At 37.2% G+C, this 19,864-nt stretch overlaps 1 protein-coding gene across 1 annotated transcript in view; it reads left to right on the forward strand.

Moving 5' to 3' along the window:
* Positions 1-1,425: 1,425 nt before the first annotated feature.
* The window catches only part of SUGCT (succinyl-CoA:glutarate-CoA transferase), a 1,111,985-nt gene continuing 1,093,546 nt past the window's right edge, over positions 1,426-19,864 (forward strand). The window contains exons 1-2 of the mRNA XM_053715817.1: positions 1,426-1,677; positions 12,423-12,480. Of these exons, the coding sequence (XP_053571792.1) occupies positions 1,539-1,677; positions 12,423-12,480 (197 nt within the window). The 5' untranslated portion in view covers positions 1,426-1,538. The remainder of the gene's footprint in view (positions 1,678-12,422; positions 12,481-19,864) is intronic.

Below are 19,864 nucleotides of genomic sequence, written 5' to 3' on the forward strand. Positions count from 1 at the left end.
GCTGCTCCTGGATCCTGGCCTGGATCATCACAGATAGCTGCCTCCCATCTCAATAGAGACTTTCACTTTATTATCACTGTGTTTGTCTTGTTTGTTTATTATTTGTATTACTTTGTATCACATTGTTATTGATTAACACTGTTTAACATTGCACATTGTATGATTTATTACTTTTGTACCACATTGATACTGGTTTACACAGCATATTGCTTTGATATATCACTTTAGTACCATTCAGATTTGTTAATATTAACTTATAATATTTAGATAGATAAAGATAGAATTATTTGGTCACATCTCTCCTCTCACTTTTAGGGCGCCCCCTCTCTTTCTTTTCTAGGTTGTTCTTGCTGATTGGTGCATAAATTAATCCACTAATAAAAAAAAAGTTCTGTCCAGAGGTTTGAACCAAAAAAACCTTAGATGCCTTATTTTTCAAATAAAGATAGCAAGAGAACAAAGAAAATTTGATAATAAGAGTAAATTAGAAAGTTGCTTAAAATTTCATGCTCTATCTGAATCACAAAATAAAAAAATTGGGTTCAGCGTCCCTTTAAATGTTGTGTGGAGTATTGTATCATATCACTGTTGTACTTTAATCTTTGTACCCATGGACAGCGCTGCGGAATATGTGCTTTATAAATAAAGAATAATTATAATAGAAAAAGACTGGACAGAATTTAATAATGGAAGTAAACTGGATTTTTTTAAAAATCGCATGCTCTCTCAGAATAAAGTTTAATTTTGACTTTAGTGTCCCTTTAAGAGAAGAGGCTAAAACTCCTGCTGCACATTAACAAATCCCTTCGATTATCACCAAAATAAAAACCCTGTTGATTTATTTCTAAAGCATTCTGCACACTTGCAACACTACAGTCTTTCCCAACAGGCTATGAATAAGCACTTTTTAATAATGATAATAATACTTAGGTAAAGGGGTTTGATAGATTTGCATAAAGCTTAGAGACACGAAACACTCACAGACCCATTCAAAGCAAAACAGACATTGCTGCTCTAAAACTCAATGCTAAATAAATTCAGCGTGATAAGCCCCGCCCCCTTCACTGACAGACCTTCAGGACGCTGCCTCCCAGCAGAAGCGACCTCAGTATAAGTGCAGGGCTAAGGGCAAGAAGTGACTCTCCCACAATCCACATAATTAGTAAACCCGGACACACAGTTTGAAACCTGGACATTGAACACAGTTGTTTGTTGAAATAAATGGTTCCAACTTCTCCTTGTATTTAGACTGTTTCTGCTTATGAACTGGACTTTGTAATAAGCACCAGGCACTGGCAGATTTACTGCACTTCGGTTTAATAATCTGCAGCAGAGTCAGACACTATCGGTTTAGGAAGCTCCTCCTATCCAGAGAGCATAGATCCTCCTTTCCCTGACTTTTCCTCCTCCCTGACCCTCCTGTCTACCCGTACCCAGTGTGACTAGTTGTGTGTGTATGCAGTGTTGCACGGAACAGAGAGCTAGTTAGTTAAAAGTGCGTTTCTGTGCATACTGCTTACTATCTTTCCGCCCTGAGTATGCTACCTGCAGCTAGATTATTGGATTTTATAAGGAGGTGCAGCGGAGTGAGGGGGCAGTATGGAGCCTCCCCACGTACCTCCTCTCTGATTGGCCAGCAGCCTGCATGTGCCCTGCTGCGGGAGTATTGCCAGAAAGGTACCACTACCTACTTAGTTACAGTTATTAGTGTCAGTCACTGTCGTAAACTGCGCTCATTCATTACAGGGGAGTTGCATAGCGCTTGTTCTTTAACTTGTGTTATTAACATTTTTGCTAATGTGTGCGTGTATATATCAATTTGGTAATTTATTATTTCACATTCCCTTGTCAGTTGCTCCCAATATTAAACTTTTAACACTATGTAAATTCAATTCAATTAAACAGTGAACTAAGAGGTATATTGTTTGGCAATAAGGTGCACCCCCAAATGTGAGCATCCCTCATATAAAAATAAATAAATATATATGTACTGTATATTGCATGCAGCATATATAAGCAAAGCCATACCACACATGCTGTATATATATGTTGATAAAACTTTGACAGTATTAAGATTGTTTACATACAATTATGTATTCTTGTTGCAAGTAATGTAATTTCAAAATCTGTTGATAGCAAAAATAAATATATACAATATCAGTATGATCTCTGGTTTGACAATTTATCTACAACTGTTTTAAAGGCCTTTTTGTTGCTATACTTTGTGATAGGAACTTTGACTGGTTTGGTTAATTATTAATTAGACCATTTATTAAAACACTAGTATGTCCCTTTAAATGGGTAACAAAAGCAATAAGAAATAAATATTTGCGCACTGCTGTTACTGTGGTATCAATTGATTACTCCCTAATAATAAAACTCTTGCATATCTGTTGATGGAGCAGGAAAAGTCTGCAAACATAATATTGTTTTTTTTTTTGTTTTTTTTTTTAAATACTCATCTATTTTTAAAACACAATGGTTGCAATTGTCAAACCATGTGTCCTACTGCCTCAATGCTTAGAGACTTTTCGTCACACTGTACACAAAGTTATCCACTTTTCTTGCTTCTTTAACAGTAACTACAGTATGCAGTCAACCCACATGCCTTTCTCTTAAAGGGCCAGTAAACCCACAAAATAGTGCAGAATTATATAACATCAGCTTAGCTTACGAAGGTTACTTTTACAGTACGCCGCTCTACTGAGCGGATCTGTTTGTTTTCCCTAAGCGCATCGGGCACACTGTCTATTCACAGCCGGCCCGATCGCGCCAATAAACTCAATGTAACTCGCTCCCGCTCTGGTCTGGTAGCAGGAGCGAGCTACATTGAGTTTAATGGAGCGATCGGGCCGGCTGTGAATAGACAGCGTGCCCGATGCGCTTAGGGAAAACTAACAGAACCGCTTAGTAGAGCCAGGAGCGGCGTACTGTAAAAGTAACTTTCATAGGCAGTTTTTCACTGAAATCCTTTCAGGTAGAAAGATGGAGCTAAACTGATGTTATATAATTCTGCACTATGTGCAGAATTATATAACATTATTTTGTGGGTTTACTGGCCCTTTAAAGTAACATAAAACCCATTTTTTTCCTTTCATGATTTAGATAAAGCATGTGATTTTAAACTTTCAAATTTATTTCTGTTTTATCATTTCTTTTGTTATTTTAGTATCCTTTGTTGAAAAGGATACCTAGGTAGGCTCAGGAGCTGTACATATATGCCTCATGTTATTGGCTTACTCAATGCCTTCAGCTGGCTCCCAGTAGGGATTTGCGGTTTCTTCAACAAAGGATACCAAGAGAGTTAAGCAAATTAGATAATAGAAGAAAAAAATGGAACGTTGTTTAAAATTGTATTTGCTATTCTCTATCTGAATAATGAAAAACTTAGTGTTTCATGTCCCTTTAAGGAAGGGTGCAATTCTAAGCTACTACCTGACAGTCAGGTAAAACTGCTATGTTGCTAAGGAGGTCTACACCAATACTCCACCTACCCAACTGCCCAAGAAGGAATTTTCTACCCCTGCAGTGCCATTAAGGGGACAATTTATCAAGCTACAGCAGACAGGGTCGTACACACGTGCCCCTTTCCGCCGCAGCGCGCTTCGCGTGCAGGAGCTGTCAATCTCCCTGGTTGGACGAGACCAGAGAGATTGAAATTCGCCACCTAAGAGGTCAGGGAAGCAGCGGTCTCATGGCCGCTGTTTCATAAATACGGACTGCAGGTTCTCTTGTGAGAACCTGCAGTCATAGTTGGGGCGAAGGCTGTCGAAGCCTTTGATAAATCGACCCCTAAATGTTTCCCCTCAGGGGTTCAGTCAGACACTCTTTCTTTGTACTTCACAGGGGAATTTCACATGGTGGTCTCTATCCTACAGGATATAGTTAATCCTAGTATTCTTCCTTTCAAATAAGCACAGCTAGGTCCTTCATAAATGGGTATAAGACCACCCAAAACTCAATATGCAATATAGCTATCAACAGTACCTCTGGGGAGGATAATTTATTTTCCACAGTGGGGTTTCTCTCTGTTGTTGGTGCAAAATCAGGGCTGGACTGGGAATAAAAAGCAGCCCTGGAAAAATATGAAGACCAGCCCTATTTTCCGTTGAGTCGATAGAATGCACATGCCCCATTTTTCTCATAGGGGATTACTGGGACACTCCTTCCCCAATATTGTTTCAGAATTACATTATATTACTTTGTATTTAATACAAATATCAGATTGATGTTATATAGCAGCCCTACAACCCAAATGTATCCATTAATCACCCCTTTAAATTGTAGCTTTCCAGCCCCAGCTGCTGCAGCCCACCGGGAAATCTCCTGGTATCCTGGTGGGACAATCCGGCCCTGTGCAAAATACCAAACTTTCATAGGGCCACTGACACTACAGTTGGGTGTTTTACTTTCCAGGATTCTAATGATTTGGAATGGAGAGATATACAGGATTATTACTTTGCTTTCTCTGTTGTTTAACCCCTTCATGCCCGGCACAAGTGTTTTAACATCGGAACAAAGTTTAGATGTAAACACTTGCTGCAAAAATTAAATCACATGATTGTTAATGCGAACACGTGATTTCAAGGCCAGGATTGGATCATGGGTACTGCCTACAAGTTTGTCGAAAAGGGGAGGCTGCAGGACTCCTTATTAGGTAGGACATTCCATGCTGTCCTTCGGCGTTAAAATAGCTTCAAACAAAGTTTGAAAAATACCACACCTTTCTTCTCTGAGGCACGGAATGACAGACTTGCCAGGTCCTCTTATCCAGATAATAACACAATTATTACAGCCTCCAACTTGGCAAAAACAAGACCTTTTATTCGTTACATAGAGTCCAAAGAAACAGATACAACGTTTCAGGCCTTTGCTAGGCCCTTAGTCATGATACATGATTAAGGGCCTAGCAAAGGCCGGAAACGTTGTATCTGTTTCTTTGGACCCAATGTAACCAATAAAGGCCAAGTTGGAGGCTGGAATAATTGTTATTATCTTCGGCATTAAAGCCCAGCGCTGTTAGGATGTTATGGAACGTTCTAACGGCGTGAAGGGGTTAACAGAAAGACAATTCTTCCCTTTAATGTTCTGGACGCTAGCTGTTGACTGGTGGCTACACAAACATGCCTCTTGTCATTGTCTAACTAGATGCTTTCAGCTAACTCCTAGTAGCGCATGGCTGCTAGGAGCTGACTTTGTGTTTAAAGGCTTTGCAGAGATTAGTGTTTATTGCCTTGTTAACCAATAATATCAAGTCATAATTCTTCCAGCTATATTTATATCTATATGTAACATTTTATTAATATTTTATATTATGCTTAAAGGAATACTAAACCCAATTGTTTTCTTTCATGATTCAGATAGAGCATGCAATTTTAAGAAACTTTCTAATTTACTCCTATTATCAATTTTCTTCGTTCTATTGGTATCTTTATTTGAAAAGCAGGAATGTAAGCTTAGGAGCTGGACCATTTTTGGTTCAGAACCCTGGGTAGTGCTTGCTGATGTGTGGCTACATTTAGCCATCAATCAGAAAGCACTACCCAGGCGCTGAACCAAAAAGGGTCCGGCTTCTAAGCTTAGATTACTGCTTTTCAAATAAAGATACCAATAGAACGAAGAAAAATGAATCAAAGTAAATTAGAAAGTTGCTTAAAAATGCATGCTCTATCTGAATCATGAATGAAAACTTTTAGCTTTAGTATCCCTTTTAATTTTGACTTTCATGTCCCCTTGAAGAGTCATTAAACAGTAAATAAATGTTAGATAGAATTATGCATTCAAAGAAAAGATTAGTCTGACAATAACATGTAGATGTATTTTTTAAAGTTTCATTAGCTTTTTAAATGTTGACAAAACAAGTGTAAAGTTTTAGTGCCTATAAATCAATGGGAGCTGCCATGTTGTAACTTAGCTTACATTCTCTGCTGTGGCCAATTAGGGGCAGGTATAAATAGGTCACTAGAGTGTACAGCCAATGGCTGTGTGGACTGTAACAGTGTTTTGTACTTCCATTTCTAACAAGATCGGAAAAGCTCACAATCTCAGAATGGAATTACAGGTAAAGGGGAGAAATAAATAATGAAAGTATATTGCAGATTTTTTTTATATATAAGATTTATCATTTTATATTACCATCTCCAATGGTAATGGTAATGTCCCTTTAAGTGTTACATGTTTACATTTAAATGTGAATCAGCCAAGATGAGCTATTTTTAGTTGTGATCTCAATCTAATTTAAAGTTAAGGCTATTATATTGTGCTTTCAGTTTTTTTTTTTTTAAACATAATTTAGCTAAGGATCAACATAAATGTATAAAAAAAACAAAATAAGGAATTCCTAAAGTGAATGTAAAGTTAAGGCTATTAGATAAAGTCAAACGATAGAAGTTAAAAAATGAATGACACTTTCGTTCATGAAATCGTTAGTATATACTTATCTTCAGAGATATTTAAAATGAAACGCTATACATTTAAGAGCTGAAAGGGACACTGAACCCAAATTTTTTGTGATTCAGATAGAGCATGGCATTTTAAGCAACTTTCTAATTTACTCCTATTATCAAATTTTCTTCATTCTCTTAGTATCTTTATTTGAAATGCAAGAATGTAAGTTTATATGCTGGCCCATTTTTGGTGAACAACCTGGGTTGGTCTTGCTGATTGGTGGATAAATTGATTCCCCAATTAAAAAGTGCTGTCCAGAGTACTGAAACCCAAAAAAAGCTTCAAACATTCCTCTTGAAAAAGTCTGGTGGATAACAGAAGAAACGCGTTGAGGTTAACGTGTTTCTCCTCTGATGCAAGCCTGAAATTAGCCGTTTTTGCTGGCGGTGAAGGTTAGAAGTATTTACGGCTTCTTCCAATCTGCAAAAGACTTATCCGCGCCTGTCGGGGAGAAACATATGGTGATATTGTCACACATTGCTTGTTTTGATTTTATATCTTGTACGTATGTTTTTATATTTGCGCTAAATTGAGTGCCTAGTAAAAACTTTTACTCTTAGAGAGGCTTTTTTGCGCTCTTGTCTTTTTTCATTTTCTAGTACCTTATTGGGAGGGAGTCAACAGAGATACTCCGGTTACAAAGAGCAGCAGCATCACACGCCTGCATACATTACGGCGTTGAGGACACGACCATTCCTATTTGTGGAACTAACAAGCCCAATTTTCAACTCTCCATCTGTTTGTGGTTGTAAACTGGGACACATACTTCATCCTAAGGTCGGTGTCTATATTTGATCGGAACTCTGCTGCCCTATGGACTCAGGTGTTTAGGTCTCAGACTTTGTGAATCTTTCATCTCATGTGGACTGTGTGTAGTATTCTAGTACATTTGACTTAACTACACTTGTCCAGTTATATCAACTACAATACCTTGTTTATAGTATAGGGAAGCACTTGTGTTTTTTTCTATTTTTTGTTTTGCCAAAAAAAGCTTAGATGCCTTCTTTTTCAAATAAAGAGAGCAAGAGAACGAAGAAAAATTGATAATAGAAGTAAATTAGTTGCTTAAAACTGCAGGCTCTATCGGAATCACGAAAGAAAAAATTTGGGTTCAGTGTCTCTTGAAGCTCCGGTCACAATTTTCAGCAACTGATTGACAGATGACTCATCTGCAATCAAGTTCAACTAATTGTTGTTTCCCCCTGGGCCGTGACGTTTGTGCAAAGGGGCTGACTGCCCGGGGGGGGGGGGGGGGAAACAACGATTAGTTGATTGCAGATGATGGAATATATACCAAGCGCCTGTGTAATCCTATATGCTCCGGCTGTCTTGACCTCTAGCTGTCAATAAGGAACTCTAAGAATATATGGATGTAGCCTGAGCGCCTCAACTAGAAGTGGGCTAGTATGTGAATAGGTAGTACACGTGTGTTTATTAATGACAATAAATGTTGACAGTTAAAACAATTAAAACAATAATTAAAACAAGTTTAAAACAATAAATAATATGCAATATGCAAAGGTACCTATGTGGAATATTCAAATAGTATATTAACATGGATCCATGTTTATCAACATACAAAAAGACTGGTAAGATGTGACAGTAGATAATCTTGATAATAATATGCAAAGAAAAGCTATATAAAAGATAATCAATATAGTGTAGTATGCTCAAAGTAGATATAGATGTAGAAATAAGGCTTACCAGATGCTTGGTCAACGCGTTTCGGCCTCTCACAGGCCTTTTTCAAGAGTCTTGAAAAAGGCCTGTGAGAGGCCGAAATGCGTTGACCAAGCATCTGGTAAGCCTTATTTCTACATCTATATCTACTTTGAGCATACTACACTATATTGATTATCTTTCACAAATAAATCCAGCTAGGAGCAGATCTTTCACAGATAAATCCAGCTAGAAGCAGAACATCCACTAAAATCTCTGGATTTCCACCTGTGGTCGCAGCACTAACCCTGCAGCACCCAGCTGCACTAATCTTGCAACACCCAACTGAACCTTGAGAATAATTTTTCATTCACTAACTTTCATCACTTAGACTTATATTGCACCTACGAATGTATTTATCCTAACTTCAACACATTTTTTCATCTTTTTTCATCAATGGCATCTTTTGGCAATTTCTGCTAACCCCCCCTCCACTATTTTGCAATATTTTTTTGAGCTTTCATTCACATCCCATATTTTCTCCTACACCATCACTAATGAGGGATCATCTATAACATAACTATATTGGACTCTACCTAAGTATACTCTTGGAAATTCTACATCGTATTTTCACTGAACCTGGGATTACAAATTACACTCAACTGATAGGAACAATTTGTGACTTCTCACTACACCACGGCCAAGACCCTGCTGGGAGCTTAGTGCCCCATTTCTGTACCAAGGTGGTGTAGTACTGCTTTAGTGGTACTTTTTTTCATACATATATATATATATGTGTGTGTGTATATATAGCTTTTATTCGCATATTATTATCAAAATTGTCTACTGTCACATTTTACCAGTCTTTTTGTATGTTGATAAACATGGATCCATGTTAATATACTATTTGAATATTCCACATAGGTACCTTTTGCATATTGCATATTATTTATTGTTTTAAACTTTTGTTTTAATTATTGTTTTATGGGAAAGTGAGGGTGTAATGCACACCAGTGTGTATTACTACCCTTAGGGGGCGCCTCCTAAGGCGTATCAAACAAACAAATGCTGAAGCAATAACAAAAACCTAAATAGTTACTAGTAGAATATACAAATATGCTTATACATAAATTATAAGATGTACCAACATAAAGTCCAAGTGGGTAATATTGATACAGTCCCAATAGAAAAATGGATCCGAGACAAGGTAGGCAGCTCTCAGTCTTAGGATGGTCTTCCTGATAGATGGGTAACTGAAACAAGATAAAACACAGAGGCGCCAAACATGGCCTAGTACAGCCAGATAACAGATACTAAAATCCACAAGATAGCGATTGAATACTCACAAAGGAGGTGCACCCATTGGTGCTTATGAAGCAGACTGGAGCCTCTCAGTGGTCCAGCTCACTGGTATACTTCATGAGTCAGATTGTGGTCCTTGATGGTAGTGATTAACAGGTTCCTGAATGAACACAAAAAATGCAAACCATAGCCCAGTAACGTTTAGACAAGCGAGTGGTAGATTGAGCAATCTTACTTACAAGATTCAAAGCACCAGCAGGTGCATATACTGCAGACTGGAACCAAACAGTCGCCCAGTAGACTGATCCCTCCAGATGAAAACAAGATACCTCTCAGGTGCCAGAGAGTTAGCAGCATACAAATGATAAAAAAGGGGTGTCCAAAAAGCAAGTGTATTTCTGTAAAAATCTTTATTAAAAAGCGACGCGTTTCTCAGCTAAAACAAGCTGTTTCCTCAGGCTAAAACATTAAGCTGTTTTAGCCTGAGGAAACAGCTTGTTTTAGCTGAGAAACGCGTCGCTTTTTAATAAAGATTTTTACAGAAATACACTTGCTTTTTGGACACCCCTTTTTTATCATTTGTATGCTGCTAACTCTCTGGCACCTGAGAGGTATCTTGTTTTCATCTGGAGGGATCAGTCTACTGGGCGACTGTTTGGTTCCAGTCTGCAGTATATGCACCTGCTGGTGCTTTGAATCTTGTAAGTAAGATTGCTCAATCTACCACTCGCTTGTCTAAACGTTACTGGGCTATGGTTTGCATTTTTTGTGTTCATTCAGGAACCTGTTAATCACTACCATCAAGGACCACAATCTGACTCATGAAGTATACCAGTGAGCTGGACCACTGAGAGGCTCCAGTCTGCTTCATAAGCACCAATGGGTGCACCTCCTTTGTGAGTATTCAATCGCTATCTTGTGGATTTTAGTATCTGTTATCTGGCTGTACTAGGCCATGTTTGGCGCCTCTGTGTTTTATCTTGTTTCAATTATTGTTTTAACTGTCAACATTTATTGTCATTAATAAACACACGTGTACTACCTATTCACATCCTAGCCCACTTCTAGTTGAGGCGCTCAGGCTACATCCATATAATTCTTAGAGGTGATTGCAGATGAGTTATCTGTCAATTGCTGAAAATGGTGACCAAAGCTTCAACTCTTAAATGTATAGCGTTTCATTTTAAATATCTCTGAAGATAAGTATATACTAACGATTTTGTGAATGAAAGCGTCATTCATTTTTTAACTTTATCTAATTATTAACTTTTCATTCACTTTAACAATTCCTTATTTTGTTTTTTTTTTTACTTTTATGTTGATCCTTAGCTAAATTATGTTTAAAAACAAAACTGAAAGCACAATGGTGGACACCTTTTTTCACATCATAAACTAATATTGATATGAGTGGTTCAATGCATATTTCAAGTCAGCTCTAAACTGTCTATAAACTAGTGGTCTCGAGGTTACGTCAATGCGATCGCCTGATTTCAAGGCCGGGATTGGATAATGGGGAACTGCCTTGGCTGCTAGGCACGCCCCCCATCTGATTCCTGCTTTTTCTTCAAGCTAGGTGTTGATTGGTGGCTGCACATATATGCCTCTTGTAACTGGCTAGCTTGATGTGTTCAGCTAGCTTCCAGTAGTGCGTTGTCTTTCAACAAAGGATACCAAGACAATGAAGTTAATTGGAAAGTTGTTTGGAACTGTATGCTCTATCTGAATCTTGAAAAAAAAATTGTGTTTCATGTCCCTTTAAAATAGTTCTAGATTTTATAAATGACTATAACACCTTAATTTTTAAATAAAAAAAATATTTTAGACTACAGAATTTTAATGTACATGTTTCTCAATGTCCAATACACATTCATATTCTCTGAAAAATGGCCAAGAAATCATAAATTCTGCCAGGGTATGTAAACTTATGAGCACAACTGTACATACACATCACACATGCGCACATATATATACAATCGCATATATATATATATTTTCTTCTTCTTTGTTTAAACATTTTATCTTGCTGTGCCTTGCTGATATCAAATACATTGTAGATGCAGTTAACCCAGCAGCTAGCTAGCAGAGGGGACTGCAGTTTTAGCCTTTTTGGCAGCCGTGGGGTTAACTGCATCTGCTATGTATTTGAGCCCAGATAGCAGGAGATTGTGTGGGAGGTTCCATAATGATGACATACCCTAAGTTTCAGACTGCAGACTCGCAAACAGAAAGTGAAACAGCCATTTTACAAATGTGTGCTAAAAGCAACCACTAGATGGAGCTGGTTTGCAAGTAATCGCATACAAATCAATGCAGTACAACCACATCTGAAGATTTTTTTTTTAGCAAAAAATCGCATACTCTAGCGGTTTTTAAATTGCGGCAATTAATCACGGTTTTAAATTGCATATGCGATTAATCGTGCAGCCCTACTCTCCAGCACGTTATAAAACAAGTAAAAGAAGGCATAGGTCACACAACACCAGGGGGCACATTAGAAAGTAACAAATGTAAACTCACAGAAGCTGCAGCACTCTAATGTGCTCCATGAAGTTAGTGCGCATATCCCTGATGAAACAGCTCTAGTAGACGAGAAACACATTACTTTTATACTGCTATTTGTTTTTTATGAGAATAGCCTTTTTGTTTTATAATGTTTTAAGTTTTTGTTGATTTTTCTGATCTTGTGAGATTGATTGTTACTGCTAGATCAACTGTTGGGAGTGCAGTGAGCTGAGCCATTCTGATAGCTCGGTTTTCTCTACACATTGGAGAGCTGCAACTCCTCTGAATTAATATTTGTTACTCCTCTTCCATGTTCCCTGGTGTTGTGTGACCTATGTCACGTGAAGCCTTCTTTGTTTCTTATAGTTACTTTGAGATAGATGTCGGTGGTTAAAGAAGAACTACCATTAGAAATATATAATTTGACTTTTGGAAATATAGAATTTGATTACAATACAGTACAGTGTCCCTTTGTTATTAAATTACATTTGTAAATATATTGTTTAATGTAGTTGCAGATGCTGTCAATATGAGGCCATTGGAAGGTGTGAAAATCTTGGATTTAACAAGGTAAGTTAAGAATTATCATACTACTGTCTCTAGGGTCTGAACAGACGTCCTTGTTTATGGACCTTCTACTTAATATTCTCATTGTAATCTCTTTTAAACCATTTCTATATTTATTTTTTTTTTTTTTATTATATGATGGAGGACTTGGGTTTTTGTTTCTATCGTGCATTTTCCAGAACCCTAAATATCTAAGGTTGTTTAAAGGACCTTACAATATTGACAAAACTCCTTAGATAAACTTGCCAGAGCAGATAACTTGAGATCATCATCAGACCTATAGTATAAATATGCAAAGGTTTCTGTGAATGCTGATGTCAATGCTAACAAGTGGTGGGGTATCTATTGCCCACATTCGTGTCATTCTTGTTAAGGAACACCCGTTAATATTATAGCTAGAAGTCCCCATTTGATTTTCTTTCCCTTCTATTGTTTTTTTTTAACAACTCAAAGAAATATTTTTAGAAATGGTAGGTAGATTCTGAAATTGCCAAATGTAAAGTAACCTTTATTGTACTGCATGTATTCAATATAAAAAAGTCAATTTAAACGAATATATGAAACCCACATTTTATTTCTGTCAGGACTCATTTTTAACTACTTTGTTTTTTTATTTTTTATTTATTAATTTTTTATTTATTAATTTGACGAAGGAGCCACACATATGCTTTAAAATTGACTTATGCACCAACGTGCTAAAGTCTATAATCTATGTCTACAGTCAATGTGTACAATTTGGTCCTCAGGTTCTCTATATTTAAAGACGGTTACCATTTGTTTGCTCTTACATATCTCACATCTAGAAGTTTCCTATTATAAAACAGTACATCCAAAACACTCCAAAAAAAATAAAATAAAAAATAGGCTAAGACTAAAGATGAATTCAATTCAAGCAAGTTACATGTAATATGTGAAAGAATAATAGTAAAAGAAAAAAAACAAAAAATTGTGCTTGTGGTTATGATTATAAATATTTCACTTAAAAATAGGAGGTGAAAAAATAACTAGTGGGGTGAACAAGAACTTGGGCATGAATCGCTCGCTAGATTAATAACACAGCCCCTGAGAAAGGGGCGAAACCCACTTGACGCACTAAACCCTGCCCCATCTCCACCCCCAAACCCACCTCTTCCAAACCCCAAAAATGAAAAAATGGGTGATTTTTTTTTTTTTTAAAGCGACAGTATACACAAATGTTCATATAACTGCATGTAATAGACTCTACTATAAAGAAGAATATGCACAGATACTGATATAAAAATCCAGTATAAAACCTTTTATAAACTTACTCCCAGTTTAGCACTTTTGATAAAGCTAGGCTGGGACACCCAATGAAAGGGGCTGGGAAAGCAGGAACAAGCAGACATTCCACCCCCTCCTGCATATGAAAAGACCCATTACACAACCAGGAGTATGTAGAGATGAGTCTGAAAATCAGAACAATGTTATTTAAAAATAAGCAAAACTATAATTTTTTTACAAAAACACTCCCAGATCGGCTATATAAATGGATCATCTACAAAACATTTATTCAAAGAAACATCTTGTGTACAAAGTCCCTTTAAGGTAATACACAACATTTTATTAAAAAAAAAATACAAATCCACAAATGTGGAGCACTATAACATTGTATATACAGTATTGCAATATACCGTTTGTGCTATTGGGACACCAATATTTCTGTATATAATGAAGAATTGTACTGAAAATTAGGGACAGTTGAGTTGAACTGGGCCTTAGTTTTCTGTGTTTTTTTTAATGATGATAACAAGGACATTACAGTGACGCAAAACTCAAGTTGCAACCCAAATAGACAGTCATACATTCTATGTTAGAGAGGCCATGATCATTCTTTTATCAAGAAGATGTATAGATACAAATAAAGCTTATACAACTACAAGCATATTAAATACACTTCTAAGCCTTTTAATACTTAGGTAACATGACAAACTTCAGTTTGAAATCACATTTTAATTAGCACAAAGGACTACTCTTGGACAATAAAATAGATAAAGATAATGGTTTAAAGACTACCTGACAGTCAAAATATAGAAGTAGGAGGCCATAGATCTAGGAGCCAGGTATTTTTGGTAAATTTTAAAGTTTCATTATCAATACAGGAACAAGACATTTGGGCAAAAAACGATAAGTACTGGACTAACTATTTTGAGTGTTCCTGCTGATATGCAATTGTTTAATAAAGAGATAGAGGAAAAAGTAAATTTACCTCATATTAGGCACCATTCTTATGAAGCATCATACTTTTTGCAAGCAAACTGTGTAAAAAAAAAAAAAAAAAAAATATATATATATATATATATATATATATATATATATATATATATATATATATATATACAGGGAGTGCAGAATTATTAGGCAAGTTGTATTTTTGAGGATTAATTTTATTATTGAACAACAACCATGTTCTCAATGAACCCAAAAAACTCATTAATATCAAAGCTGAATAGTTTTGGAAGTAGTTTTTAGTTTGTTTTTAGTTATAGCTATTTTAGGGGGATATCTGTGTGTGCAGGTGACTATTACTGTGCATAATTATTAGGCAACTTAACAAAAAACAAATATATACCCATTTCAATTATTTATTTTTACCAGTGAAACCAATATAACATCTCAACATTCACAAATATACATTTCTGACATTCAAAAACAAAACAAAAACAAATCAGTGACCAATATAGCCACCTTTCTTTGCAAGGACACTCAAAAGCCTGCCATCCATGGATTCTGTCAGTGTTTTGATCTGTTCACCATCAACATTGCGTGCAGCAGCAACCACAGCCTCCCAGACACTGTTCAGAGAGGTGTACTGTTTTCCCTCCTTGTAAATCTCACATTTGATGATGGACCACAGGTTCTCAATGGGGTTCAGATCAGGTCAACAAGGAGGCCATGTCATTAGATTTTCTTCTTTTATATCCTTTCTTGCCAGCCACGCTGTGGAGTACTTGGACGCGTGTGATGGAGCATTGTCCTGCATGAAAATAATGTTTTTCTTGAAGGATGCAGACTTCTTCCTGTACCACTGCTTGAAGAAGGTGTCTTCCAGAAACTGGCAGTAGGACTGGGAGTTGAGCTTGACTCCATCCTCAACCCGAAAAAGCCCCACAAGCTTATCTTTGATGATACCATCCCAAACCAGTACTCCACCTCCACCTTGCTGGCGTCTGAGTCGGACTGGAGCTCTCTGCTCTTTACCAATCCAGCCACGGGCCCATCCATCTGGCCCATCAAGACTCACTCTCATTTCATCAGTCCATAAAACCTTAGAAAAATCAGTCTTGAGATATTTCTTGGCCCAGTCTTGACGTTTCAGCTTGTGTGTCTTGTTCAGTGGTGGTCGTCTTTCAGCCTTTCTTACCTTGGCCATGTCTCTGAGTATTGCACACCTTGTGCTTTTGGGCACTCTGATGTTGCAGCTCTGAAATATGGCCAAACTGGTGGCAAGTGGCATCTTGGCAGCTGCACGCTTGACTTTTCTCAGTTCATGGGCAGTTATTTTGCACCTTGGTTTTTCCACACGCTTCTTGCGACCCTGTTGACTATTTTGAATGAAACGCTTGATTGTTCGATGATCACGCTTCAGAAGCTTTGCAATTTTAAGAGTGCTGCATCCCTCTTCAAGATATCTCACTATTTTTTACTTTTCTGAGCCTGTCAAGTCCTTCTTTTGACCCATTTTGCCAAAGGAAAGGAAGTTGCCTAATAATTATGCACACCTGATATAGGGTGTTGATGTCATTAGACCACACCCCTTCTCATTACAGAGATGCACATCACCTAATATGCTTAATTGGTAGTAGGCTTTCGAGACTATACAGCTTGGAGTAAGACAACATGCATAAAGAGGATGATGTGGTCAAAATACTCATTTGCCTAATAATTCTGCACACAGTGTATATATATATATATATATATATATATATATATATATATATATATATATATTTTTTTTTATTCACAGCTTGATAAAAATACATTTTGCGCAATATGTCAGGAATTGTGTTCTTAGGTCATTCTGCATAGTGCAAGAATTTATAATAAATTAGAATATATCTAATTAGTACTACTATCTAGGTCACACAGCCCACTCCTTACCCTCTCAGCTCTCCTCTTACTCACAAAGCCCTCTTTTAACCCTCTGAACCCCCCTCACAACCAGGCAGCACCTGTTAGCTATCTTCCACAATCCCATTCTCACTCTCACAGCTCACCCCTCCCTCACACACAGCTCCCTCCTCACCCTCTCAACCCCCCTCTTCCTCACACACAGCCCCCTCTTCACTCTTTCCCCCCCTTTGCCTCACACACAGCCCCTCCTCACTAGACATGTGCACAGCTGAAAAATTTGTTTAGTTTCGGACCAATTCAGGTTTTTTTTAATTTCGTTTCGGATCGATTCGAATTCGGATACATTTGAATGTTCTTGTTTTGGATTTATTCGGATTTGAATAAATTTGGATGTATTTGATTCGTAAATTCAGAAGTGGGTATGTGTTATGTTGATTCAGATGGTTCCAAGTTACACAAACAAAATTATTTCACTTTTCTATCTCACTAAATTTAATTTTTATACTTAATTGTGATTAGTCCATGGCCATTCGAATGTAACGAATAAACCCGAACTAATTCGGATTTAATCGTTAGAAATGCATTCGGATTCGTTTAGTTTTGTTGCTAGGGTAATTCGGAAATTCGATTTGAATCTCTGAATTTGGTGAATTTGTCCGAATTTCAATTTCGGAACGAAATGCACATGTCTACTCCTCACTCTCTATGCCCCCCTCTCCCTCACACACAGCCACCTCCTCACCCTCCCAGCCCCCCTCTCCCTTACTCTCAGACCCCTCCCTCACACACAGCCTCCTCTTGACTCTTTCAGACTCCCTCTCCCTCATACACAACCCCAACCTCACTCTCTCTGACCCCCTCTCAGTCACACACATCCTCTTCCTTACTCTCTCAGCCCCCCTCTCCGTAATACACAGCCCCCTCCTTACCTTTCTGCCCCCCCCTCCCTCAGTGTAAGACCCAGAGCTAAGCTTTATTTTTTTTTTATGAATATTTTTATTTGAAAATGAAGTTTACATAAGTAGTAGTGCAACTACTATAATGACAACATATGAACACAGAAGAATAATAAACATTATATATAAATGGACTATGACGTGTATGTGTCAATAACTGCTTCCGCTTCAATAACTAAGCAGCGTCCAATACAATCAAGATTGCACTCGGGGGTCCTCCAGAGTTAGTACTAACATTTGCCTAAGTCCACATATTATGCTTCATAATAAACAATAAATAACTGTAAATTGCACCTAAATGAATACTCTACAACTTATCTATAGGTAGTTGTCTATTTAAACAATACGACATAATATAAGCTTTATTTTATTAAAGGGCCATAATACCCAAATGTTTAAACACTTGAAAGTGATGCAGTATAGCTGTAAAAAGCGACTAGAAAATATCACCTGAACATCTTTATGTAAAAAAGAAAGATATTTTACCTCAAAAGTTTCTCAGTAGCTACATCCCATTGTAAAGGACTTCTAAGCAGCAAATCAGTATGTCTGTCTCGGGACAGCGGAAGGAGCGAGCTTTCGTGCACTCTCATCTTATTTCCCAATTTAGTGTAAGGAAGTTTACAATGAAATCTCATGAGAGTTAAGTCAAATATCATGAGATCACAGTAAAAGAGTTCATGACCTCAGCACTGTTGATGCTGATTGGCTGCTGTTCATTTTTCTTTTTTTTTTACCTGCAGCTGAGCAGCAGTTGAGTATAACTTTTTACACAGAACTTGCTCTGCTGAGCTGAGGAAATTGTGAGGTAAAATATCTTCCTTCTCTACATAGAGATGCTCAGGTGATATTTTCCTGTCAGGCTTATGTAATCACCCCAGTAATATACAAACCATGGAAGGGGACTGCACTCCATTACATAAGCCTGTGCACCCTTGTTTCCAGTTTGTTTGGATTTGAGAGCTTGCATTGTGTGGCTGTTTTAGGGTCCCAGGTATTGGAAAGGACCTTGACGTGGTACCTGGGCTTGTTCCATTTGGCCAGATGTGGTAACTATCCTTACATTTTTGCTTTTAAATCTTAGCTGTGAGCTTGCCAGTGAGTGCAGGGTTTTCTCTGTGTGTTGTATTAACTTGTTTTGTAATTTCCCCTATGGTTATTGCACCTAGACCTGTCTGGGGTTAACTGCCTGTGACTCTGGTGACAGCACAGCTTCTTGTGAGTGCCACTGAGCACCCAGAGCTGAGCATGTTGCAGGGTCATAGGATATGTACCCAGTCCGGTCTTGGAGTACAGTCCCCTTCTGTGTTTTGTATATTACTGGGGTGATTACATAAGCCTGTGCACCCTTCCCTTGTTCCCAGTTTGTTTGGATTTGAGAGCTTGCATTGTGTGGCTGTTTAAGGGTCCCAGGTATTGGAAAGGACCTTGGCGTGGTACCTGGGCTTGTCCCATTTGGCCAGATGCGGTAACTAACCCTTCGATAAAATCGTGTCACAGATATTACCAAAAATTAATTTTAGGGGAAATTTTAGGACAAAATACAGTTTTCAACTGCAGTAGAACCTATACACATACATTTTACCCTTAGTCACTCTTTGTTGTCCCTTTCTCGTCATATACATTTAAAATCAATTTGTAAATGTGTTTATGGCTGCCCTACTTAGAAGCTGATTTTCTATGAGTTCTATTATTGAAACGGATATTAAACAGTAAATTCTGTACATGATAGACATAGTAAAGTATTCAAAGCACATATTAGCCTTAGAATAATATGTAGATGTATTTTAAAATTATATTAGTGGTTAACATAATAAAATATAAATGTTTAAGTTTTATTAAGTAATGGGCACCTCCATGTTTGAACTAGTTTTCTATTTCTATCTCTGTCTGGACAAACAAGGCTGTGTGGGAAAAAAAAAACATTTGGATAATCTTATGTCCCACACAGTCTTGTTTGGACAGTCTTTATTGTTACCTCTTTTATATATGTACCTAACTGTCCTCCGCAGGTATGATAGATAAGGGAAACTCAAGTTAAAACATGACTGCAACAATTACTTTCTACATACTCAGTGGAATTTATAAAACCAACAATTTTTAGGGATTCATTACAGGAGAAGTGAACAAAATAAATAATAATGGTATAATGCATTTTCTTTTAATCTACACATAATTCAATAAATAAAATAAATAAAAGGCATTCAAGTCAATTTTCAAACAAAAAACTTTGAAATTATAATATAAAATTAATAATTATGTATAGTAAAATAGCTTTGCAGTAGACTTCTATTATTTATTTTGCCCCCTGTCTATCATTAACTCTGAAAGTTTTCCAG

Source organism: Bombina bombina, chromosome 5 (assembly GCF_027579735.1).
Source record: "Bombina bombina isolate aBomBom1 chromosome 5, aBomBom1.pri, whole genome shotgun sequence".
NCBI lineage: Eukaryota > Metazoa > Chordata > Amphibia > Anura > Bombinatoridae > Bombina > Bombina bombina.